This window comes from Protopterus annectens, chromosome 2.part1, assembly GCF_019279795.1.
Source record: "Protopterus annectens isolate FY-2018-M chromosome 2.part1, PAN1.0, whole genome shotgun sequence".
Taxonomy (NCBI): Eukaryota; Metazoa; Chordata; order Ceratodontiformes; family Protopteridae; genus Protopterus; species Protopterus annectens.
In genome coordinates this window covers 1,093,595,503-1,093,623,145 of record NC_056729.1, presented here as the reverse complement: position 1 = coordinate 1,093,623,145, position 27,643 = coordinate 1,093,595,503, and the positions used below count along the sequence as shown (strand labels likewise).

At 42.9% G+C, this 27,643-nt stretch overlaps 1 protein-coding gene across 1 annotated transcript in view; it reads left to right on the top strand.

The window, feature by feature from the left end:
• SLC25A27 (solute carrier family 25 member 27) overlaps positions 1-27,643 on the top strand; it is a 319,725-nt gene that overhangs the window by 3,456 nt on the left and 288,626 nt on the right. The window contains exon 2 of the mRNA XM_044062637.1: positions 9,862-10,053. Coding sequence (XP_043918572.1) covers positions 9,862-10,053 — 192 coding nt within the window. The remainder of the gene's footprint in view (positions 1-9,861; positions 10,054-27,643) is intronic.

Sequence of the window (27,643 nt, the reverse complement as noted above, 5' to 3'; positions counted from 1 at the left end):
CCTTTGATCCTCTTGGTGAGGTACTTTTGGGGTCTTTCCAGTTGCTGCAGGTGTCTGGTAAGGTACATCCCAAAAGGGGCATTGTACTCAATTATGGGCCTGGTGAGGGATGAGTAAAGAGGCACGCTGACCTCCCCTGATCTAGATGTGAATCCCTTCATGATTAGGTGGGCTATATAAAATGTTTTTCTAACCACTTTGGCCACGTGGTTGTCAAATGAGAATAAAGCAATATTTTCCCTTTGTTTTAGAAACTTTTATGTTGGGAGTATTTTTTTTTTTTTTTTTTTTTGTGGTGGTGGGAGGTTGTTTTCCCAGTCTTTCACTTTTCTTTAGTAGGTTTTGACTTTTAAAGTTAGCTGTGGGCATCTGTTACACTTGAGTCATCTATGCTTAAGAAGGAACAGGTTGTTTTGGACTGCAGTTAGCTAGTTCATGATATAGGCCTTGGCTTGCTCAAGGTAATTTTCTTGGTATACAGGTATCCAATCTAACACTTCACAGTGTTTTATAGATTCTTGTTCATGCTTTTTTAACTAGATTTAAAGCAGTGTATTGTGGTGGGACCATTATTGTTTTGAAAGACCAGCTTGAGAGAATAAGGCATTGGCTTGCTGGGGAGCAGCAACATATTTGTTGCCTGGTTAAATTGAGAATATATCTTTCACTATTTTTTTTAAGTGGAGTATATAAAACACCAATATGTAGTTTAGGCTTACTTCTTAATACAATATTCATCTTAGCCAACCTAGGGGCTGTGTGCCTTTCGAATAGAGAGAGAGAGAGAGAGAGAGAAAAGCAGAACCGATTTTCTATTTCATGATTTTCTGTTATTATCAGGGTCTCGAGCTGAGTACATTTGTTATTGATACTACTACTACTGTTACGTAAAATAGTTTTTAGTCATCTTTATGCCTTTGGAGAGGAAGTTAGATTGATCCTGTGTGATGTTGCTTGGCCTATTTAGTGTCTGAATTTTGCTTTATATCTGCTTCCCTGTGCATTTTTAAAATGGTCTGATGTAAGCTTGTAAGGAGTTTTTTTTTATGCTAAAATCAGTATAGAGGTGTTTTTGAAGAAACGTGATTTGTATACAATTTTTTATAGTATAGTTATTGTATATGGAGCAATGTAATTTGGAAGTTTGATAAGGAAGATAGGAAATTGTTTCGCTCCTCAAGATAGGAAATTGAGTTTCGCTTGTCATTGAATTCTGTTCTTGTAAGGACATCACAACTCTATAATCTGTTAGTGGTAAACAAAAGACTCTCGAGAGACATGGTTATTGATAAGAGTTAAGGATATATAAGACAGTGAGAGCAAATGTAAAATAGGACAACTGTTAACAGGGAAAAATATCATCTCTGCTCTTACCAAAGGCTGTACTGGGCAGATATGAAGAGGAATAAGGAAATTAAAGCTAAAGTGTTTGTAGCCTACAAATGCTGTAGCAAGGGACTAGAGAACATATGAACGTATATTGCATATTTTCACAAGGAATATAAAGAGAAAGTCTTCTTAATGGGAGACATTGTTAGTCTCCTGCGGTAGTGTCTGTTTAAACATGCACGTAGTAAATCTTACAAGCATATGAACCAAAAGTCAGATTGATTGAATTGATGCTAGGTGCTGACTTCTACGTTTGATACTTCATGAGGTTAAATGTTGGCCTAATGGTTAAGGTGTTTATCTTACAGACACAAGGTGCAGGGTTTGATTCTCACATTGGGCAATTGGCTAGGCTTAAAATGGCCCACAAGGGTAGTTAGCCTAGTACTAATCTATGAACGTATGATGTTCTGCCTTTTTCTATCGTATAACTCATTTGCAAATATGAATGCAAAAATGACTGCTGCTCAATGCCAGAAGTCTAAATCTCAAGATGCAGGCTCTCGAAGCACTCCTCAGTATGGAGAGCATCGATGTATGTGCAGTAACTGAAACCTAGTTCAAGGCTCCTGAGAGCACCTCAGCTCTACCAGGCTATACCTCGTATCATGCATTTTGGCCCCAGAACTCGGGCCGAACCACAAAGGGAGGGGGAGTGTCCATATTCATCAAGGACACCCACACCTCCAGGTTAGTGGCAACACACAAAGCATCGGAGACCATCCAGGTGCTACTAACCATAGGCAAAACTGCTATACAACTGTTAGCATGTTACAGACCACCCTCCCAACCTCAGAACCCCATTCAGCCTTCCTGAAGACATTGGGGGATATGAATGTCTCAACAAATACCATTATATTGGGAGACTTCAACTACCCTAACATAGACTGGGTGCATTATTCTAGCCCTAACACCCTAGCCCAAAGGTTCCTGGAATTCATTAATTCGAATGCAATGGAACAGCTAGTCACCTCTCCCACAAGGGGAGAAAATATACTAGACCTGATCATCACAAACATGGGGACAAAATGCTCCAATGCTCCACACCAGAAGTATACCCCTCACTAGTGAGATCTGACCACAAACTAATCACCCTGGATATTCATATCCCACCTCCACCCCCAGCACAAAAGACTACAGTGAGAAACTTTTCAAAGGCCGACTTTACACTTCTCAAGACTGAGATGGTATCCTTTAAGCCCCCTGGGCCAGAGGAAACCACATCCCACAATGCTGAATCCTTCACAAATGCTTTCTACGGACATCTCCAAGAATGCATGGATCATGCAATCCCAAATAAAACCAAGACCCTCTCCACCAAGGGCAGGCATCCTGTCTGGTGGACCCCAGCCATAAACAAACTGTATAACAAAAGAATGAAGCTACTGCAAGACAGAGCAAAATCCCATAAAGGGAAGGCATCTCTGACCAGCACTAGCAAAAAACTACGTTCACTCATAAAAACATCCAAGGCCAACTTTGAGAGAAAAATCGCTAAAGACACTAAAGATAACCATAAGGCCTTCTTCAGCTATGTTAGAAACCTGGGCGGAAACCCTCAGATATGCTCAGAGTTAGTTCATAATGACAAAAAATACACTGAACCCACAGATATTGCCAACATACTGGCAGACAGGTTCAGTGCAAACTTCTCCCCTCCCTCACCCCCAAAAGAAGAAATAGTTATCCCAGCTGAATGTAACCTCCCTGTCATCTCAGATGTCCAGGTGAGAGCCGCTCTCAGCAAAGCTAAAAACACAGCATCTATGGGACCTGACGGTATCCTGGGTTGCGTGCTACATAATCTCCAAGAGGAGCTAAACCCACACATAAAAATGCTGTTTAACCTTAGCCTTACTACAGGATATGTACCTGAACACTGGCGTACAGCAACAGTGGTCCCACTCCACAAAGGAGGCTCCTCTACAGACCCTGAAAACTACCACCCCATAAGCTTAACCAGCCTGGTCTGCAAAGCTATGGGAAGAATCATTATGGAACTCATAAACAGAGACATCGGGGACCTACAGACACTTGATCCTACCCAGTTCGGCTTTGTAAAGGGCAGATCCTGCCTTTTGAACCTGGTTGACTTTTTTGAAACAGTCACTAGTGCCATTGATGAGGGCAAAGCAGTCCATACAGCCTACCTGGACTTGGCTAAAGCCTTCGACACAATACCCCACTCAGGCATCATAGACAAGCTCAACAGCTTAAATGTAAACCCATATGTCACAAGATGGGTTGCAAACTGGCTAAAGGACAGAACCCATAAAGTCAAAATCGCTGGAGCTATGTCAGACTCAAAGCCAGTCACAAGTGGTGTCCCACAGGGCTCTGTCCTGGGACCCCTATTGTTCTGCATTTATTTCTCAGATGTGAAAGCAAACCCGGGAAGGTTGTGGCTGACAAAGTTCACAGATGACTGCAAACTAGGCGCCATAGTCGATACACCAGCTGACACATGCATCCTACAGAAAGGCCTTACTGAAACGGAGAACTGGTGCCGAAGTCATGGCCTTAAACTAAATGCCAAAAAATGTATAGTCATCCCCTTTGGGAAAAACAAAGTACCCACAAATTACCACATAGGCAGTAACCCATTGAGTACGGAAAAAGTAATCAGAGACCTGGGGACCCAAGTTGACAGTGACCTCTCATTCAACACCCACGTTGCCAAAGTGGTTAGAAAGACCTTCTACCTTGCCCACCTTATCATGAAGGGATTCACATCCAGATCAAAGGAGGTCATTGTACCCCTATACTCCTCCCTTATCAGACCCATGATTGAGTACAATGCCCCATTTGGTATGTACCTCACCCGGCACCTGCAGCAGCTGGAGAGACCCCAAAAGTACCTCACCAAGAGGATCAAGGGTCTCCAACATATGTCATATGCTGCCAGACTAAAGAAACTCCAGCTCTATTCAGTAGCATACCGCCTACTCAGAGGTAATCTATGCCTGACGTACAAGGCCATGTCCAATCAGGAATTGATGGACATGCTCCATCTCAAAAATCCAAATCCATCAGAACCACGAGAGTTAAAGATCTAAACCTCAGCACAAATATGAATAGGACATGCTGGAGGGACAGATTCATAACTCAGAGGCTTCCCACACTCTGGAACAGGATCCCAGTTCATGTTAGGAAGAGCACCTCACTGACTCTCTTCCAAGAGAAATCTTGACAAGTGGATGGGAGATCGTAGGTTTACCCCGGGGGTCATCTCTGTGTCACTACTAGACAGAGGCACACTAAACTAAATCTATACTTTTGTACCATTACATGGTGTGGCGAAAGCCACATACACTATGGCTAGGCTTATAAATGCCCTAGGGCAGATAGCCTAGTACTAAACTATGAAACTATGAAGGTGTAATCTTTGGCCATTTTTTCATTAGTTTGGCCTACATACATCTTCAGTTTGGGTGGTCACTTCTCCTAGAAATGCCCAACAGTAGGCCAATTTTTAGGATTCCAGAATGACTAAATGTGCTAATTTTTTTATCTACAGTTTTCAACCACAGTGTTTAAAAGATTGCATTTCCGGTGTATTTGAGTCTTTTCACCTAGATGAATAACCCTAGCTACCATCCTTTGTCAAGTGGTTATTTTTCTTTCATTTCAACTTCCCCCTCTTGAGTACAGATTGTTTTTCTTTTTGAAGATCTGCTGCATAGCATATACCATTGTGTAAATTTTATCTAAATGGAAAGTGGTGTGAACCTTGGCTCTAGATGATTGTCACGTTGAAGTGACACCTCGACTCCATGAGGAAAAAATGGGAAAAGGGGTTGTGGATGGATGGATAGAAGTTTTGTCCTGATTAAGCCACCCCTGTATGCTGTCTTACTTCATAAGCCTATTGTCCAACAAATTTCTTTTCCGTGCTTCCCCTATGTTTGACTATTTTATATTGACCACTTAATTTAGTGCCAGGGTTAATATTTGTTTGCAACTAAGCTGTCCTTGTCTTTTATCCCCCCCCAAGTACTTTATACCAGCTACAGTTTTGTCTTGAGTAACAGCTGAATATAACCTTTGTCCTCTTAACAGGACATTTCAGTTTTCTTGTTTAAAAAAAATATCCCATTTTCTTTATTAAGGATTGCCTAGAAAGGGAATGTGTAGATGTTCTGCCATTATTATCTGTGCCCTGGGATCTTTCCTTTTTTGCTTAGGCGGTAGAGTTCTTCATATCGCCTGTTATGCTTTTCTGAATACATATCTTGCACATTTTGTAGCCTATGCTCATATATTTGTACTTCATACTTATCCTTCCAGTTTGACTACATATCAGGGTCTTCTTCTATTTTAATAGTATTGCACAGCCTCTTACTACCTGCCTCATGATTCTTTTGCAATTTAAGGCATTTAGATGATTCACTTTTTAGATAGCTTGTTGTCTGTTTTGATCTCCATATGATGTATTCCACCCATTCTGTTCCCATGTTCTTATGGGCAGTCTTTATGTCTACCCATGTTATTTCTTTCCAGGTTCATTGTCACCTCTTGGACATTATTTTCCAGTTTGGACCTTTTAGAGGGTAGTTTAACTTTTACCTATGAACTTACACTTCTTTCTGTTTAAATGCTCTGTTCACTGACTTTCAACCCTTCATTTTGCCATGTCTGTTTGGGTATTGCCTTTGTGCCTGACAATGTTACCCTTTCAGGTGCTTCTAACCTCATACTTTTGTCAAAGTTTGCTCTTTACAAGGTGATCTGATATTGACCTTTTATCTCCTTATCACCATTAGTTCTTTCAAATGAATCCTGGAAGAGATGAAGCTATTCTATTAATTTATCCTACATGGCATAGCCTTGTTTTTTATAAGCCCATGCACAGTTCGGCCTATACATACTGAAGTGCAAGTATGTGAATATATAGCTTACTTACATGGATACATTATTGTCATTAATGCAATAGCCATTACTTGTATTTCTACTTGGTAACAGTACATTAGCCAAAAAGGTTAATGATGTTAAATATTTCAGATTCAGCTGTATGTTTCATCCTGTTGATTCCTTCATGGTGCCATTTAGATGAATCTGTGACTCTTTCTCCATTACGTTCCAAGTGATTAATTAAAACGTACTTTTTAATTGTATTGTCACATTATTTATTGATGACTGTGGCTATAGCATTCTAATCTCATCCATTTTGGAGATTTCCGTCTTCTCCCTTTCTTCTTCTGATAGAGATTTGTCTCTTAGTTTCCAGCCTATTTTTCTTTCTCCTGTGTCTGACACTGCTCCGCGGACCCTATTTATTTTTTACATTTCAGTCCTATGGTATATTTACAGAGCTGTAATCTCACAATTTGGCTTCTTTTCTTGCTATTCTGTGGGATTTGACAATGTTGCCTGAAGTCTATTTAATATTTAACTTTTCATTTCCAAAACTGTAGCTATCTTTTTCTTAATTTCATCTGGTTTATTAAATACCTTTGCTGTTGGCTGTACCTTACCCTTTGATTTGGGCATATTTTCCAGTATTCTTACGGTTTAGGAACTCATTGGTGTAATGCCATTTAGTGTCACTCACAGCAAATTCCTATAGCTGTGGCGGTTTCCTAATCATTTCCATTCATACACATAGGGGTTCTATATACGTATTTGTTTACAGAGTCATTGCTCCACATTCTTGCAACTTGTTTAATGTGGTTGTGATCTCTTTTGGGGTCCTCTTTCAGACATGCATTTATTAGAGACTTGATCCCTTGAAGGAAAAAAAAACAGTTCTAGAGAATAAGTTTATGACTCTGCCTTGAAGATGGAACTCCCATTCCTACATATGAAAGTTATATACTTACTATAAGGATATATTTAGATTTAGATTGGCAGTTCATTTTCATCACCATTCAATCTCTCTGTCTTATTCTAATAAGCAGAGTGGGACTGGCATTTCATCTTTATCACCATACCCTCCTTCAATATCTCTGCCTTGTTATAATGGGAGCAGGTTAAACTACATGCAGATGTTTTGAGCTGTGCTTTCTATCTGTTCTTCTTGGGGCTCTGCCTTAACATGGGTTTACAGAGATCTGGAAAATATGTCAGTAACACGGCATTATGGGTAAAATGGGAGGGGGCAGTGTTCCTGAGAAATTTTTACATCTTGAGAAAAGCCCTATTAACCTTGGTCCCAAAGGCAATGAACATGAAACTACCATTCCATATCTATTGTTAAAGTAACCAGGTAGTTTTCATTATCCTTTCAAACAAGGAATGTAGTGGTTTTGGACTAACATTTCTGTTCTTTTTAATGCTGATTTCCCTCTTAGGACTTCAACAGATATATGTGTGTGTGTGTGTGTGTGTGTGTGTGTGTGTGTGTGTGTGTGTGTGTGTGTGTGTGTGTGTATGAGAGAGGCTGAATTGTCTGAAAATGTTTTCTAGTCCTGCTACAAGTACAACCAGACTTAATGCTTCCCTCCTATTAACAACAACAAAAAAAAACCCTTCCCTCTCCATGTCACCTTTTTTGAGGGCCATGTATGATATTTCTGTTGGTTCATAGGACGATACTAGGCTATTGACTCCGAGGCACTTATAAGCCTGTCCAAGAATTTTGCCCATGTTCCCACAGATTCAGCACCTGTTTCCCTTGTCTTGCAGGGACACAGGTGGGACCCCAGAGGTGTATTTTCTGTTTTCCATCAAGCTGTCCAGGTTTCTCTTAAAGAGGGCCAGTGAGGTACTCTGCTCGACATGGAGAGGGAGTCTATTCCTCACATGGGGGAATCTTTGGGACAGAAATCTATCCCACCAACAAGTTCTATTAATGTCACAGACCAAATTGAGACCTTGTGTGTGGTTTGCAAGACTGGAGTTTGACTTACAAATATGCAGCAACTCCATCATGGCTGGGTCTGAGATGGCCTGGTATGCCAGACACAGGTCACCTCTGAGCAGTCTGTATGAGACTGAGTAGAGGGACAGGGATTTTAGCCTATCTGTATAAGTTAGGTATTTGAGACCCTGGATTTTCCTGGTCAGGAACCTCTACGGTTTCTCCAGCTGCTGCATGTGCTTGACATGGTACATGCCAGAGAAGGCATTATACTCAATAATGGGTCTCATAAAGGAGGAGTACAAAGATGTTATGACCTCCTTGTTTCTGGATGAAATAGCCTTACTTATGAGGTGGGCCATCTAGAAAGCCTTCTGTACAATAGAGGCAACGTGGTGGTCAAAAGTCAGGTTGCTATCACCCTGGGTGCCCAAGTCCCTCGCAACTGATTGCGTGCTTAGTACATTGTTATTAATGTGATAATTAGTGTGGATGCCATTTTTCCCAAAGGGAATAACAATGCATTTCTTGGCATTCAGTTGGAGGCCACGCTTTTGGCACAAGTCATTAGTTTGGGTAAGGCCCTCTTGGAGACATTTTTTTTTTTTTTTGTTTGTTGAATGACTTGGGAGTGCTGATAGCTTCTATTGAGTCACAAACCGCTTACTTAACTCCTATCATGGTTTTATTTATTTATTTATTTACTTATTATTTATTTGCCATTTCTAAGTACACTTACCAGGAACTTTCAGCCAAATGCAAAATATTGTGTATAGTAGACATTGTCTGTTTTTCTGATGCTTGGTTTGCAACAGTTAAGATAATTTAGTTTGTTTAAAGTTCTCATTTTGATTTAGTATTTACTTTAAAAAACATGAAGATTGTTTTACTGTTTACCAAATGCATTTACACTGATTTAATATACTCGGTGTCTTCCCTTCTTTTCTTAGTATGCTGTGTATTAGGGGTAGATGGGGCAGGGTATCATATCTTTGCACCAGTTTGAAGGCAGCTCAGCCAGTAAGACAGGGCATTGCTTAAGTTTCCAGCCAGCAGTAGTCCACCTTATGCACTAGCAGGCATTCTAAGTGTCTGCAGGCCAAGTACACATAATGGACTGGACATATTTTATGGGTACTAGATGGTATTGTTAGCTGCTGGCATTTTATGTATCATTAGTAAGGGAGCATTGCATGCAGTGGCAGGACATCTGCTCACTCAGTTGTAAGTGCTTAGCTTTATTTTAGTGTGTTTTTTTTTTGTGGCTCCTGACAGGGGTCTTAGAGGTGACTAACACTACCACTTTATCCCTACAAAAAAGTAGAGGCAGGAGGGTAGCAATTACATGCGAGTCTGTTCCTCACCAGAAATGGCCCTGGCTTGGCAGAGTGGACATATGACGATCACACTATGCTTACAGTTCCACTCCTGCTTTCTGTTCACAGTTAAAGAAATTGCATATAAGACTTCATCCTGCTGTTTATAATAGCAGTGGGAAGTTAAACGTTATGGAGGTTTGAAGAAAACGTAAATGTAATGATTCTTTTGAAATATGAGCCGTCTGTGGAATCGGCTGCATTTAGCTTCAGACTATAATATTGCTATATTTCTGTATCAAACACGAAGCATATGCTTGACCTCATATTGAAATCTTTGTATTTTTTATATACTAGTGACTTTCCCACTTGATTTGACTAAAACCAGACTGCAGATCCAAGGTGAAGCTGCTCAGCATCATTATGGACAAGCAGCGGCTTCATCAGTACCGTACCGTGGGATGGTTCGAACTGCAGCAGGGATAGTGCGAGAGGAAGGCCTGCTAAAACTCTGGCAAGGTGCCACCCCAGCTGTTTACAGACACATAGGTAGTATTAGTTGTTTTAAATGCCACTGTTTTGTACTGTTAATTTGCTGTGTTTTACTTATCTGTGTTCCTTATTTTGATGAAGAAATTCTGAAGAATAAAATGGTGTTAGACTGCTAATGATGATGTATCAGCTTTTTAAGACCATATCATTTTATGATTACATATTTAATGACATTGCATTCAGGATATCCATGCTAAGGCAATGTTCCTAAATTCCAAGTGTTTTGTGAAAGAAAAAAAATTAAATAGCAAGGGATAAGAATTGGTGATTAATGCTAACAAAATGAAAAATAGTTGCATATCTCTCTCCGGAAACCTCCAGAACTAGATTAAGTTTGGTTGTATTTAGATTTTTGTTTTGTACTGTTAGCTTCAAAAATATGTCTACACTCAAAAAATATACCCCAGGATTTATTAAACATTTTTCCGTGCAGGAACAGTGTAGCAGCTCCTTTACAGAATATGTCCGCCGAGCGATTCAGGAAACAGCTGATCTGATGTGCACGAGCCTGCTGACACTGTTCCTGCACAGAAGGCTGTGCAGAATGCTAATTACCTCATTTGCTGGTGAAAACCATGCAAATGAGGTGAATTAGCGATTCAGGAAGCAGGTAGGCATCTGTGCATTAATAGTGCTAGTTGGAGAAATGTGTTCGGTTACAACCAAACGCACAAATTTCCTCAGAAGTAAAATAAAAAAAAATCATCCATTATGACAAAATAAACTTCTGTGCCAGTCCTCCCTCTACTCTTAAATCAGACCCAAAGAAATTCTGGAGCTCTATTAAAGAGACTCTTCATCCAGGAAACCCTTCCTCTTCTAACCCATGTCCCAATGCAACACCTGAAGACATAGCCAATACATTTAACAATTATTTTATAAACTCAATAACCTCCATAATAAATTCTCTCCCTCCCAGAAACAACAGTAGCACCCCCACAAACTCTATACCTCTTCCAAACCCTCCTAACTCCTTCTCTCTAAAAGCAGTATCAACTAACTATGTAAAGTCATTACTCTCTAAACTTAAACCTTGCTCCCCATCTGTTGACAAGCTACCCTCTTGCTTTCTGCGATTGCCTCTGAACCTCTTGCCTATCCTGTATCCATCTTAATCAACTGATCCATTTCTGAATCCTATGTCCCCACTGTATGGAAGAATTTCTTTACTCTACCCATTCACTAAGGGGGCAGCTCCTCAGACATATCCAACTTCAGACCGATTGCCATACTCTCTCCACTCTCAAAAATCCTAGAGAAATGCATTCACAAGCAGGTAATGCATTATATTCACCAGGAAAACCTTCTCACACCCACACAGCATAGTTTCTGTCCCAAGCATTGTACAACTACTGCACTCATATCATTCATCAACATAGTCTCCCTAGCTCGGGATAACAATAAACTTGTCTCATGCCTATTCCTTGACGTTTCTAAAGCCTTTGACACTGTCTCTCACCCACTCCTTCTAGATAAACTCACTAATTTACATTTCTCTCCCTCTACTATCTCCTGGTTCTCCAGCTATCTCTCAACCTGCCAGCAATCAGTTAAATGGCTCTCTGCACTATCCTCCCCTCTCACTCTACAAATGGGAGTCCCCCAAGGGTCCATACTTGGACCACTACTCTTTAATATTTTCACCAACTTGCTCTACTCCTCTTGTCCCCAGTCATCTCTTGTGCAATATGCAGATGACTCAACTGTTATAACCATTGCTGACAACCCAACTGACTCCACTCAGCTACCCAGGCATTCTTCCACACCATTGAGACTTGGCTTAGTGATAACAAAACTAATACTTAATCCAAAAAAAAACTAAGCTCCTACTCTTCCTCCCTAAAAACATCACTACACTGAAAAGTACATTTACCATCTTATCCTGCAACAACACTATCATCTCAGCTGAATCTAGTACTAAATTGCTAGGTGTTACTATAGATGATCAGCTTAAGTTTGATCTCCATATTACTAACTCGGTAAAAAGAACTCATCAGAAACTTGGATACCTTTTCTGTAGCAAGAAATACCTAACTAACACTGCCCGAATAACTCTCTCCCAGGCTGTATTACTCCCAACACTCCGGTACAGCTAGCACATATTCACAAACCTAAATTCTACACTTATTTCCAAGCTTGAAACTACCTATAATAAGATCGCCAGATTTGCAGCTAACCAAACCTACAAGTCATACCACTGCTTAGCACTACAGCAACTAGACTGGCTAGAATTCCCTCAGCTGCTCCAACTATACCAACTACAAATCATCCACTCTTTCCTCTACCTACCCTCCTTCTGCCCCAGCCTCTCCACTATCATATCCAAATATTCCCCTGCGAGGATGCTACGCAGCTCAGATCAAGAATTATTAGACATCTACAAACCCAAAACCAAAATAGGCTGCCTTCTCTATAAGTATAACCCATCTATATCCTCGAACCAACTCCCCTTGGAAATAAAATCCCTCCAGCATAGCAAAAGTTTCAAATTAGCCACAAGGAAATACCTAAAAACAAAGTGGTTTTGCCACTGTAGCCAACCAGCCTGAACCACCATCCTTTTACCCATTTCACCTCCTCACTCTTAATGTATCTCTAACATTATTCCCCTACCTCTTCTACGTCTTCCCTTCCTCTATCTCCAACCACTCTTAATTCTTACAGTCTCAAAACAACCTACCTGTCTAGTCTGTCTCCTATACCCTAGCTCCCCTACATCTCATACTAGCCATTCATACTTTCCTTTCTTGTTTCCAAACTCCTATACAACTAGATCCTACCCACTTTAAATAAGCATCTGCCTAACTATTAACTCATTTTGCTCTAAGTAACTTAAATAAAATTGTAATTAGTCACATTTTCTTCTGCTAATTGTTTAAAACCTTGTTTGTAACAACTCACATACTTGTCTGCCAATTTGTTAATACTCTGTATAATTGACTTTCCTGAGGAGCTTTTTTTCTCTCCAGGTCTCTGCTTGTAAGATCCTATAGCTTATAGTTACTACTATGTTACTAAAATTTAATAAATTGTTTTCTAGTCTTGAGGAGCTTTTCTCCCCGGGTCTCTGCTGAAAATGAGCCAAAAGCTCAGCCAGACTAACAAATGTAAAATAAATAAAAATAAATAAATAAAATTTCTGCAAATAGCAAAACGGAGGCATGACAGCTCAAATAAAAGTATGTTTTATAAAATTTAGGCATCCCAATGGACAGATATATGGCCATTGGCATGGGAAAGTGTTTAATTTAATAAAAAATCAAAGTAGTATTTTTATGGCCGATCTCGGCCGTTTAAGCATAGGGCAGCGGCGCTCAAACGGGATCATGCCAAAAATAAAAAAAGAAATGTAAAAACTCAATTTTTGGGGAAATCTGCATTTTGCCATTATAGTCAATGGCATGCAGAATCAAAACATTACCAGGGAACACTGGTTGGCAAGGGGAAAGGCTCTGTGTCAGAGCAGTAACTATAGACTAAGACAGTGGGATATGCAAATGAGGGGAAATTTACTGAATCACAAAATATTCTAAGTCCACATACTGCACCAAACCGTGTAGGTGCTAGAACAGGAGAGTGTAGGCAGGAGGAGTAGCTAACATGAAAAGGGGGGGTGTCATGCTTGCTGTAAGCAAATTGGAGCTCCGTTGCCCGGGTTTACGCTTAGCTACGTAGAGCTAAGCAAGGGTGTGTGTCTGAGGCTGTAATGTCTTACACCGTGAAATGAAGAGCATGTTCACATCCAAGGAGGGCCATTTCTGCTAAAATGTGTTTAACTTAGCTAAACTGGTGTGTGCAGTGCGCACTGGGAATTAAGTAGCAGCGCTGTTTACATTTAGGCAGCAGGTTTATGCGCCGCACCTCGGGGCTTAAAAGTGGTGGAGATGGGAAGGGGGAAAAGAAAAAAAAAAGGTAAATAGCAAAATACAGTCACTCAAATACAAGTAAGATAGCTGGCAGGTGGAATGTCTCAAAGTCAGCCAATCACACAGGCAGAATCTGCAGCACACCACTCTAAACTATGCAAATACCTTCCAGTCTGGCTTTTCCCACAAACTCTGCACCATAGCTGTACACATACTGGGGAATTTTAACTGACAAATTAGCAAAACATGTTAGGGGCTGCTATCACTTTGATCTACCAGTATGTGCAAGAGGCCGAGGACACCAAGGAGGGTAATGCTGACAACCAGGACACTGAGGAGGATAATGCTGACAACCGACTCAGACCGAGAAGCGTGTTCAGACCCAGGTAACCTACCAGGGGCTACATGATCTAGAGATAGTAGAGCACTACAGGGTGGACAGGAACATACTTCAGCAACTTGTTGAGCTGTGCCGACCTCGCCTCAGACCCAGAACCAACAGAGGGGAACCCATCCCAGTGGAAACCAAGGTATGTGTAGCCTTAAGAATACAAGCTACAGGTACTTTCCAAAGACTAACTGGGGATATCATGGGGGGTCTCACAGGTATCTGCGTCCAGGATACTCCACCAGTTCCTGGATGCTGTGCGACCACATGCCACTGAGCACAATTAGTTTCCCAGCACCCGTGAGGAGAGGACCAGTAATATGTGTCTCTTCCAGTGTGTAGCAGAATACCCGGAAGTACTGGATGCCATAGACTGGATGCACATCCACATCAAAGTATCACCTGGTGACCAGGGTAGGGTCTACCTAAACAGTAAGGCGTTCCACTCCATCAACTGCCAGGTTGTGTACGATGCCCAGGGCATTATCATGAATGTATGTGCTGGCAGCCCTGGAAGCTATCACGACTGCCACATCTGGCATTCGTCACAGCTGTACCAGGCATTTGCCAGTGGGGACATCCCATATGGCCATCTGGTGGGGGAAGCTGGCTACACACTGAAGCCGTGGTTGATGACACCCATCAGAAATGCACACCCACCCACACAAGAATGCCATAACGAGGCACACGCACAGAACAGAATAAATATAGCCCCCCCCACACACCTAGACTCTTAACCCAACTATACTACCGCCACTGCTAACCGCAGTCAGAATTAGCTAGTTGTCTTTTCATACTTTAAAATCTTGTCTGACAACTTTGGTACTAATATTATAAACAACAAGAAACTATCTTAACTTACAACATTTACTGTATATACTGTTGATAATCAATATCTTGTTATTGTATTATAGCCAACAACCTGTAATGTTGTTTACTATTGCTGCAACTTTGTATCTCTATTTATCATGTACATGATGTGGAGCTTTTCTTCCCGGGCATCTGCTGAAAAAGGACCTGCGTCCAGTCGGAATTTCTCGGTAAACAAATGTAAATAAATAAAATAAAATAAATAAATACAGAGCATGTGTTTGGGATGCTCGAGTCACGGTTCCGCTGCCTTGACATATCCAGTTGAGCCTTGCAGTACTCCCCAGCCACATCTACACACATGTTCATAGCATGTGCCATGCTATACAATATGATCTCGCAGAAGCAGCTGCAGCAGGAACAAAATGGGGAAGGGCCACACAGCCCCCCCCCCACCATTGCCAAGGTCTCCACAGGCACAGAGGGACTCAGAGGAACATCCTGAGCCTGCCCCTGTAGGCAGATAGAAGCGTGTCCAGTATGCCCTGTCCTTGGCAAAGAGGCAACGTATAGCACATACACTGACACTGTAGGGCCCAAGGGACTGATATCTCTCTCTAGCATACACAGTAAACTGGATGCAAAACATCACACCACCTATACCTTACCATGTATAGGCAGTGTACTGCATGCATCTGACATAGTCAGCCCTCAAGCACCGTCCTCACAACTGCCTCCGGCACAAGTTAAGTCAGTCTTCTTAACAAAAAATGAATAGAGTAGAATGTTCTGATAGCATATCTATGGTACTGGTGCAAACATGCAAGGGAAAGGGGTGGCTTACTGGGATAGCAGCAGACAACTGAGAGATATGTGGAACAGCAGGAAGTGTATACCCAGTACTGGCTTACCCACACTATGCAGTACCACCCTAGTTGACAAATAACACTGCAGTATATGTGTTGAACCAAATAACTGGGGGGGGGGGTCATAGGCCACATGCATGGATGTCAAAGTGGGGGTCCCATACTCACCCCCAGCCTCACCCAGCATATCAGCTGTAGAAAACCATACAGAAATGTCTGGCAAAGGCCCCCACATGGAGACATCCATGAAAATCCCACCTACAGACTTGCACAGTGATATCACAGCAGGTCTGGAAGTGGCAGCATGGCTCTGAAAGGTAAAAAGTCTGAAACTACAAATGTCTGTGCCAGAACAATCTGACCTGTGGTCGATACTGTTATGCCTGTAGTCTCAAAAATAGGGCACACCAATATGCTAAATGTGACCAAAATGATAAGCGATTATCAGCACAGTCTGTGCAAATGTATATTGTGTACAGATGTCACCCTCACCCATAGTTCCATAGAAATGCAGTAACATGTCCCTAGCCTTAAGCAGCATCCAGGTGTCAACTATACTGATGGCTCAACACCAACAGAAAGCAATTGTCAGTAACATCCAGTCAACTTACTGGTGCCATCGCAGGGGTGTCCACTGGCAGCAGCCTGGGAACATATGATCATCAGAATGCACTGCCTTGCTACAGATGACCTGCATGTGTCACACCTGGCCTACATGCCTCTGGCAAATGCCCATGGCTCATCCACAGTGCCTTGTTAGGGAGTGTCATGGAGTCCATAACACCAACATAACACAGTCTACAAAATGCAAACGTGTGCAATAACTATGTGACAGTATGGAATAGATAAGATAGGCAGCCCATCTAATCCTTGGATATCACTACCGACTCAGGAATCATACACAAACACAGTCAGGTAGGCAGCAACCCTTACATCAGTAGGTTGCCTGCAAACTGGCTCACAGAACCCACAGCGTGAAAGCAGCGGACTCCATTTCAGACTGCTGAACAGTCGCGACTTGAGTCCCACAGGTTGTGGACCTGGGCCCCCTCATGTTTGGGATCCACACCTGTGAGGACCAGTCCAATACGAAGGCACCCTGGCTGACAGTGTTTGCAGATGACTACAAGGTGGGTGCTAATATTACCCCCCCCCCCACGTGAGGCTGACATCCTTCACAAAGGCCTCTCTCAGACCTATGACTGTTGTCAGAACTCTGGACATAAGCTCAATGCCAGATGATGTGCTGCCATCCCCTTTGGGTATGACATGGTTCCCATAAAGTAATACACTGATGGTAGTCCACTGAACACTGATGTTGGTATAAGGGAACTGGGAGCACAGGTTGACAGTGAACTGCGTGTTGACCACCGCAATGCCACTGTCTTCCGAAAGTCCTTCCATGTGTCACTTCTCCTAAGGGTGTTGAATCTGGGAAAAGGACAGTGTTTCCCTGTACTCTCCCCTCAGTAGGCCAATCAGTGTGTACTATGGCCCATTTATCATGTACCCCACTGGACACCTGCAACAGCAGGAGAGGCTGCAAATGTACCTCACAAAGAGGATCTTAGGTACTAGTAACTTGCCCCATATGGACAAACTCTAACAACGCCAATGAATCTGTCTCATATTGGCTACTTAGGTGCGATCTCTGCCTGACATACACAGCCATGTCTGATCCAACCCAGTCAGGAATGCAACATCCAAAGAAACCAATCTGTCCACACAGCATGCCTCAGATACCTCAACCCCATCCTCACAATCAACAGGACATGCTGGAGGGACAGGTTCACAACCCAGAGACTAGCCATGCTATGGAATAGATGTCACATACATGTCAAGCAGAGCACATCAATGGCCCTCCTCAAGAGAACTCAGGAGGAGTGGATGGGGAATAGAATACCCACCCTGGGAATCAATCCAGTGACTATACTCAGTAGACACACTGGGGAGTAACGTCAAGTGGCATGATGCCAGTGTATTCCCATGGGCTAGCCTTGTAAAGCCTCCATGGCCGTTTGCCATGTACACGCCTATGAATCTTTGAACCTATGGATCTCAGTACTGTCAGGTGTGTGTGTGTGTGTGTGTGTGTGTGTGTGTGTGTGTGTGTGTGTGTGTGTGTATGTGTATGTGGATTAGTGTGTATAAAAGTGTTTGTGAGTGTATAACCATGGGAGTGAAAGTAGTTGGTGGCCCGTCTCACCCAGTATAACTACCATTGCCATATCTTACAAGTGCTGTAGATGTTATTCACTATATAGGTACCTTGGGACACTCCCCAAACTATAAGCTCTTTGGTGTGTGCGGTAACTGCATAACACTATAATACCAATAACTACAAAGCTAGGGGTTCTAGTACGAGTCCTGGGAAACGTGTGTGTCTGTGTGTAGGTTACAGTATTTTGTGGCCTCTGTCATCCAGTACATCACCCATTGTCAGAATTTGCGAGGCCTGGTGATGTCCCTCACCTTAGAAGTACCTTTGGACAAGTGTCACCCCATAACCTCTGTGGCACATGCGAAAAATGAGTAACAATGTAGTAACAATAGATAGGTAGGGGTTCTAATCTCAATCCTGGCAAATGTGTGTGAGAGAAGAGAATCTTGTGTGTGTCTGTGTGTGTTTGTGTGAGAATGACATCCATTGGATGGGCATGGGTTCATATTTTATGTCATGGCACTCGCAGTACTCATTCCTAGGTCTGCTGTATGAGGTCCACTGTTCACATCAATCATAGTGGTATCTGTAGACACTCTTCAGCCCTATAAGTCCTGTGCAATAGTGTGGAATAGTGTAGTACCAATAACAAGATAGGTTGGTTTGCTAATGTCAGTACTGGCGTGTGTGTGTGTGTGTGTGTGTGTGTGTGTGTGTGTGTGTGTGTGTGTGTGTGTGTGTGTATAGCAGTAGTTGTCAGTGTGTAGACTTGTATGTGACACAATTATGAATACTCTCATACACAGTACAGCCACCATTGCCATATCACACAAGGCCACGTGATGTTATTCACCTTACAGGTAGCTTGTAACATTCATCACACTAGTAGTCCTGTGCCACCTGCAATAACTGCATAATAGTGTGGTACCACAACTTGATGCGTAGGGTTTCCAAACACAACACTGGCAACTGTGATCGTGTGTGTGTGTGTGTGTGTGTGTGTGTGTGTGTGTGTGTGTGTGTGTGTGTGTGTGTGTGTGTGTGTGTGTGTGAAAACAGTATTCTCTGTGTGTTTGGTTGACACAATATCCCTTAGGTTGAGGGCGTTAGCAATCTTGAGGTGTGTTCCACCCACCACACTTACCATTGTCCACTGTACTAGAGCTGATATCAACCACCATAGACTTAGATACAACCCGTCAGCCCTATAAGCTGTGAGGCACATGCAAGAACTGTTACATAGACCTGGGAAATATGTGCAGATACAACTGTACCTTGGCAATGACATGGTCGATGTGTTACAATACTGCCATACCCCTCGTTAGTAATGTCTGCAGGGCCACATCCTGCTGATGCACAGACACCTGACACACAGACAGAATACAGCATGTGACAACACATTCGCTTAGTGTTACTAACACCAATAATGCATCATGGCTGAAAAGGTATACACACACACACACACACACACACACACACACACACACACACACACACACACACACACTAATTTATACAATATGACCCTAGTTTTGGGCCATCCTCCCACATTTTGTCAGTCTTTGTCCAGATGTCCTGCAATGACAGGTTGTGAGTTATGCTACAGATATGTGACATCTCCTGCAAATAGTCCCCTGTGATGACCACTATGATGCAATGCACTAAACACCACCACAAGTGAACATGCAGATATTGCCAAATGGCTGAGTGCAACAGTTGTTTGCATGGTCATGTGCATTACCTTTAGCATGCTTGGGGTACTGGTGAGCCACAACAGGAAAATCCCCTGCTTACTGGCTTCAGGCTGCTGTCCCATATGCAGACCAGAGGAACCTATGTAGTTGTGAGGGAGAGGTATTGTCAGCAGATTCACATTAGGCATTGGTAGAAGATGAACGCTACATTTCTGCACAGGTGCAGTACACACTATGATAGTACACAACTTGCTGTCGTTCACCATAGATGTGCACTTATGTGCATTACTAGACCCCACCCACTAATCCATTTTGCACTGACATATGCATCTATAGACTCTAGAAGACAGTTTAAATGCTACCTCATTACATTGATGTGCACTTTGGCCTTACTTGGATGCTCCTTGCCTATTGACTGGGTGCCACCCACCTCCACTACTGCTGTTTCCCATGTTTGAGTTTGTGTGGGGGTACCCCAAGGTTGGCAAGGAGCTCCTCTGTCACCGTAAGTGGGGCCTGTGTGGCTGGCCTGAAACCAATAGCAGTATAGTCCCTCGCTACAGCAGCAGCCCACAGGGCAGTCCACTCCCACAGAGTTTGCCAGCTAAGGTCCGAAAGGATGGCATAGTTTAAGATTACAGTTTCTGTGAGGGCTGCTGTCTCCGCATCGGAATAAGGCAGTTGCCGCTGCATGACACCTGGAAGACAAAAACAGGGAAACACATCACAGGACCTCAGACATTGCCCAGAGTTCTTATACAGAGCCAGCACATGAATATGGACTATCATTAGCCACCACTTATAAAATGCACCATACCCCTGTACCTGGCAGCACTGTATGAACATGCATTGTACTCCTGGTCCTGATGTGTCATGTTCCTCCCAATGAGGGTCAGTATATTGCATAAATCACCATTCATCATTCATGTTTGTGTAGAGGGATGACAATGGCCATGTTCCTTGCAGATGGGATGTAAATGGTGCTCAGGCTTTGCTTGCATACAGTGTGTAATGGAGCTGGAAGCATATGCCTAGGTTCATGTAGGATACGGACAGGAATGTTATCATGCCCCAAAGGGAATTGCTGTTGTTAACTTTGATTAGGCAGTCTGCACCTGATCCATGATGATGAGGGGAGGGGTGCGTGTGCTGTGCATATCCACCTATACTGATGGTGATGTTTGCCCTAAACCTGTCTGCAGCAGGTTAGCTGTAGCTATGGTGTGTGTGTGTGTGTGTGTGTGCGCGCGCGTGTGTGTGTGCGTGTGCGCGCGTGTGTGCATGCGCATGCGTGTGTGTGTGTGTGTGTGTGTGTGTGTGTGTGTGTGTGTGTGTGTGTGTGTGTGCTTTGATTGACCACCATTACAGAGTGGGTTGAGTTGTTGCCTCTGAGACTGCAGACATATGTGAAGATGGCCTTGTGATTGCCCCTAGTGGATGTGTCCAATTTTTACTCATAGTTAGCCTTACAGTAATCCACCTGTGACCTAATTTGCTCATTCAGACAAAGGTTGACATGCTGCACAGTTGGTGCCTGCTCCTACTTTGCCCTGTACAGCCAATATAGCATCACAATATGTGCTTTGTGCATTGCTGCTGTCCAGCAAAGGGGTTTACTCTACTTTGGTGGAGACAGGTTTCACAAGTAAGGTATTGCTGAGGCCATACAGATATGTGGGTGGTCATATATCTATTTGTAGTAGGCATGGACACAAGGTCAGAACACAGTTTGCCACCTCTACAATTTCAACATGATACTCATGCTTATTATACTACTCATGTCTACATCAGAGCAATGCCACAACTAGTAGCTATAGACGTGTAACTGTTGGATGCACAGAAACTAAAGTTACACACATATACAACATGTGCAGCTTATTTACCTGATGTTTTGCATCCCATGTCAGTTGTTATGAGGCAGCCAGATACACCTACCCATACATACATATGCACAGGTAGTACCTGCTATACATTTCTGTTCTATGTCAGTCTGGCACACTGTGATTACAGTCTTGCTGCTCAGTCAGTCATATCAACCCGTTAGGCCAGGACATCTGGAGGACACTGCACATACATGGTGGGCTATGGGCGAAAAATAGTGACACTTTCTTCATATTGCTGTAAGACACGTATGTTATTTGATAGTGCAGTAGCCTTTGCATTTACAGACATACCCTGAAGGATGTCTGATGCTTATATGGCAGGCAGAGAGGAGGAAGGCTAGGGGTGTGGTAGTAAGGGTAGGAACTGTTATTGTTGTGTCTATGACTGGTAAGGTGACAGAGCTAGCTGATGTGCTGGACAGAATACAGGTGGATATAGTGTGTGTGCCAAAGACCAGATGGAAGGGGTATACGGCTGTTTGTATCGGAGTCGAGTACAAATAGTTCTATCATGGTGTGTATGGGAGAGGAACTAGTGTAGGGATTAACCTGAAGGAACATTATGCCAAGAGTGTTTGTGGAGGTGATTAGTGTCGAGTAGAGTGATGTTTGAGAGGCTGGAAATTGATGGTGTAATAATGACAGTTGTTAGTGCATATGCTCTGCTAATTGCATGTGTGATGGATGAGACAGACGTACTTTGGTGTGGTTGGATGAAGTGGTGATGAGTGTACCCAAGGGTGGGAGAGCGATTGAGCAGATTTCAATGGGCATTTTGGTGAAGGGGACAGCGGGGATGCAGAAGTGATGGGTAGGTATGGAGTTAAGCAAAGGAATGCAGAAGGTGAGATAGTGGTGGAGTTTGCAACAGAGGTTGGACATGGCTGTGGTGAATACGTGGTTTTACTAGACTGAGGGGGCATAGGGTGACATATAAGAGTGGAGATGGATTATCTCCTATGTAGGTGGGCCTGTTTAAAGGAGATTGGTAGCTATAAAGTGGTGGCAGGGGCAAGTATAGTTAGGCAGCATGGAATGTTGGTCTGTGGGATGACATTGGTGATCAAGAAGAGGGGGAGGATTGTGAGGGCACCACCATGGATCAAATGACAGATACTGAGAAAGGGTGATTGTGAGGTTGAGTTCAGGGAAGAGTTAAGACTGGCAATGGGTGGCAGTGAAGATTTAGCAAATATCTGGGTAACTACATCGGAGCTAGTAAGGGTGATGAGCAGAACGGGGCTTGGTGTGACATCTGTACAGAGGAAGGAGGACAAGGAGACCTGGTGGTGGCATGAGGAAGTACAGGAGAGTATACAGAGGGAGAGGTTGGCAAAGGAGAAGTGGGATTGTCAGACTGATTAAGAAAGTAGGTGTATAGGGAGATGGGGTGCATTGTAAAAGGAGTGGTGGCAAAGGCTGAGGATGGGGCAGAGTATGTAAGGTTGGACACCAAGGATGGAGAATAGGACCTGTACCAACTGGCTAGGCAGAGGAAAGTCACTAGGAAGGATGTGCAGCAAATAAGGCTGATAAAGGATAATGTTGGAAGTGTACTCACAAGCGAATAGAGTGTGTCGAGCAGGTGGAAACAGTACTTTGATGGGCTGTTGAATAAAGAGAATGAGAAAGAGAGATGGTTGGATGATGTGCGTATGGTGAATCAGGACGTGCAACAGATTATCAAGGGGGAAGTAAGGATAGCTATGAAGCGGTTTAAGAATGGAAAGGCTATTGGTCCAGATGACATACCCGTCGCAGCATGGAGGTGTTTAGGACAAATGGCAGTGGTCTTTATACCTGAATTGTTTACTGTAATCTTGGAAAGTGAGAGGGTGCATGAGGAGTGGATAAAATGTGTTTTGGTACTGATTATGAGAATGAGGGTGGTGTTCAGAACTGTAATACCTACAGAGGGATAACATTGATCAGTCACAACATGAGGTAATGGTAAAGGGTGGTGGAAGCTAGGTTAAGGAGGGAGGTGAGGATTACTGATCAGCAGTATGGTTTTCTGCCAGGAAAGAGCAGTACAGATGCAATGTTAGCTCTGAAAGTGTTAATGGAAACATACAGAGAAGGTTAGAAGTAGCTGTGTTGTTTCTTTGTGGACAGCATATGACAGGATGCCTAGAGGGGAGTTGTGGTATTGTATGAGGTGGTCAAGAGTGGTGGAATAATCCGTAAGTGTGCAGGATGTGTATAAGGCTAGTGTGACAGCGCTGAGTTCTGCATTGGGAGTGACAGGTGTGTTTAAGGTGGAGGTGGGAGTACATCAGGGATCAGCTATGAGCCCTTTCTTATTTGCAGTGGCAATGGACAGGTTGACAGACATGATCAGACAGGAGTCCCCGTAGATTGTACTGTTTGCAGATGACATTGTGGTCTGTAGTGAGAGTAGAGAGCAGGATGAGGAGACCCTGGATAGGTGGAGGTATGGTCTAGTGAGGGGAGGAATGATCGTTAGCAGGACTAAGACAGAATATATGTGTGTGAATGGGAGGGAGGATAGAAGAATGGTGAGGATGCAGGGAGTACAGTTTGCAAAGGTGGATAGGTGTAAATACTTGGGAACAATAGGTCAGAATAATGGCAAGTGTGGGGGAGAGGTGAAGTCGAGAGTACAGGCAGGATGTGGGTGGTGGAGAAGAGTGTCAGGAGTGATTTGTGACAGAAAAGTACCATTAAGAGTGATAGGGAAGGTGTACAAGAGGGTAGTGAGACCAGCTATGTTACATGAGTTGGAGACATTGGCATTGAAAAAAGAGGCACGAGTCAGAGCTGGACGTAGCAGAGTTAATGATGTTAAGATTTGAACTGGGTGTGATGAGGGATAGAATTAGTAATATGTATGTTAGGGGGTCAGCCCAGGTTGGACAGCTTGGGGACAAAGCCAGAGAGTGTCAGGATTATGTTGGTTTGGACATATGATGAGGAGTTATGCTGAGTATATTTGGGAAAGGATGAGGTTGCCAGGTAAGAGGAAGAGAATAAGGCCTGAGATGAGGTGTATGTATGTGGTGATAGTGGACATGCAGGTGGTTGGTGTGACAGGGCAAGATGCAGAAATCTGGAGGACATGGAGACAGATGATCTGCTGTGGTGACTACTAATGTTTACAGCCAAAAGAAAGAGAAGATATTGTTGTAATGTTAGTGTTCACAGGTTTACAATTATTTTCCAGACATAACACAACTCTTGATGACATGACTACAAATATGAGGCACATATACGCAGTGTGCATAACACTGGACCAGTTGAATGGTATGAGCTCAGTATATCACATGCAGTTCAAGACACACACAGTTGTCACAGTATTTCAGTATGCAAATACCCTGTATAGGTCCATGATATGTCTGAGACAAATATGTATATTATATTTGTATTGACAATTAACATATGGGTATCTGCGACATCCCAGTAGCTGGCCTAGCAGTGTCACAGTCAGTATTGTGCAACACACTCCAGTAGTGGCCATATGTGAGCCATCCTTTCCTGGGGTTACTCAGGGCGTTGAGCTGTGTTCTATGTCACTGAAGACAGATGCAAATGCTATGGCCATATGTCCTGCTCAGCAATATATCAGTACATCATGTGTACTGATATTGTTTGAACTTCCTATTTTCCATGTTTACATACCCCCTACTACATTCCATTACATGCTTAATTGTTTGACATACCTGTTTTTTTTTCAGTTCAGTTGGTATAATCCATCAGTTTTAGTGTGTGTGTGTGTCTGTGTGTGTGTGTGTGTGTGTGTGTGTGTGTGTGTGTGTGTGTGTGTGTGTGTGTGTGTGTGTGTGTGTGTCTGTCTGTCTGTCTGTCTGTCTTTCTGTTTGTTTTTGTTTGTCTGTGTGTGTGTGTGTGTGTCTCTCTCTCTCTCTCTCTCTCTCTCTCTCTCAGACAGATGTAGGATATACATCTGTTTTGTATAGGCAGCAACTTGCCTTCAGTAGGTAATGCTCATGAGCAGCTGATGGCCTGTACAACAGTTGGAGTCTCCCACTTGCTAATTGCATGTATAACAGCTGTGGTATCATTCTCATACCCAATAGCATGAAAACGCACTCCTATAACTGAGTACTTCATGTGAGCATTGCCTTTTCCCTTGCCTGTGAGGAGGACTATATGGAGGTGTGTGACAAACAGCATCACAGAACATAGTTGGAAATATCAGTTACAACAAACACTGTGGAGACAGCCCAACAAACTAGGGGAGAATGTTCCAGACGTAGGGACAGAATGTAACTATTGCTGTTATACAGTTGAAGTAATGTTAGTTTGACAGAGTTTGTGTGGACATGGCTGATCTGCGTGAATTTAAGTCTGATAGTGTTATGTGGTTGACATAACTCTCAACTGTAGGGCTATTCACAGACTGGCCAGAGTTAGGACTCTTATATTTGTTGTGTTGCTCGGACAGTTTTTGGCCTTGGAAATACAGTAGCATACTCTGAGGATTGCAGTCAGTATCCATATGTGTTTTTGACTTCATATCCCTCAGAACAGATATATTACAACAACCCTGTTACATCAGCAACTTTCTCAGTTTATGACAGCAATATGTCAATAATGCCCCTGTGTTTGGGCCTCTACCCCCAAGTATGTCAGTCTTTGTCCAGATGTCATGCTGTAAGAGGTTGATAGGTATAGTATAATATTATATAATTACTTCATTCCTGATATCATCCCAATGCTGTATCAGACTGCCAGACATGTTATGTGTAGTAGGGCTTATGTATGAGGACAAATCCTGGACGTTCTGTGGGACTCTATACAGTTGAGAGGACTGTGTATTTTTGGCAATTGTTGACAGACTGTCAGGATTGTGTAGCAGTGTATTGTGAATGTATTTGGCCCATGTAGGGGGGGTAGATGTAAGTGTTATGGGTCCTTTTCTATCTGACTTTGCATGCTGCTCCAGTTTCTGGTGCTCTATCAGCTGTATGCTTGTAGGGGCAGACTGACACATTTCCCATACCACAGTCAGGTGTCAGACTACACTCTGAATTGGGCCAGTATATGTAGGGGTAGTGCGAGAGTGGCAAACATGCTGATGGTTTTGTACACACAGTCCATATACTCTATTGTTCATGAGGCTTACTAGTATGTCACTTTGAATGTGGTGAGAGTGGTTATGGGTAAGCACTTTCACACTGGTGTCTGTTTGTCAGTGCTGTTACATCCCTGCATTGCCTGATATATTTGCAATTACATGTGTATTCCCCCATAGCAAAATTGGGTTAGTGTTGTGTCAGTCTGCCTGTAGTTTAGACAGTACTTGGTGACATGCCTAGCAGCTCAATGTAGTTTCCCTACTGTGATGTTATGTCCAGATATTTATCAGATGTACTGTTGCCTGGCCCCCATACATGTTGTGTATGTCTGGCACATCAGTGGGATGATGTGAAGATTTATGTCAGTAACTAGTGGGGAGTAATTTGGTTTTCGACTTGGGTTATTCCACTCAGTATATGTTACAACAGACAGGAGGGTGTTACTGCATCAACTGTGTCACCTTATCTATTCCAGTATTTGGGATATGTTCCCAGTTTCATGGCTTTACCCCCCCCCCCCTTTGTCAGGCTTAGTCCAGATTTGTTGCACTAAGGGGTTCTGAGCATACCTCTCAACTGGCCAGATTGTTTCAGACTGTCCAGGTTTATTGCTCATATTTCTGGCCTGTTCCACGGAATCATTATTTTCATTTCTGTGGTAAATCACTGTGATGATGTGAGGATTTCTGTCAGTAAATGATGACATACATTTCAGTTTCAGAAATAACATCCTTCCGAACATGTATGCTAACACAAACCTTGTTATTGTAGCAACATTCTACATTTATAACTGCAGTATGTACATTATGTCCCTAGTCTTGCCCCATTGTTTCCCCATTTTGACAGCTTTTGTCCATAATTC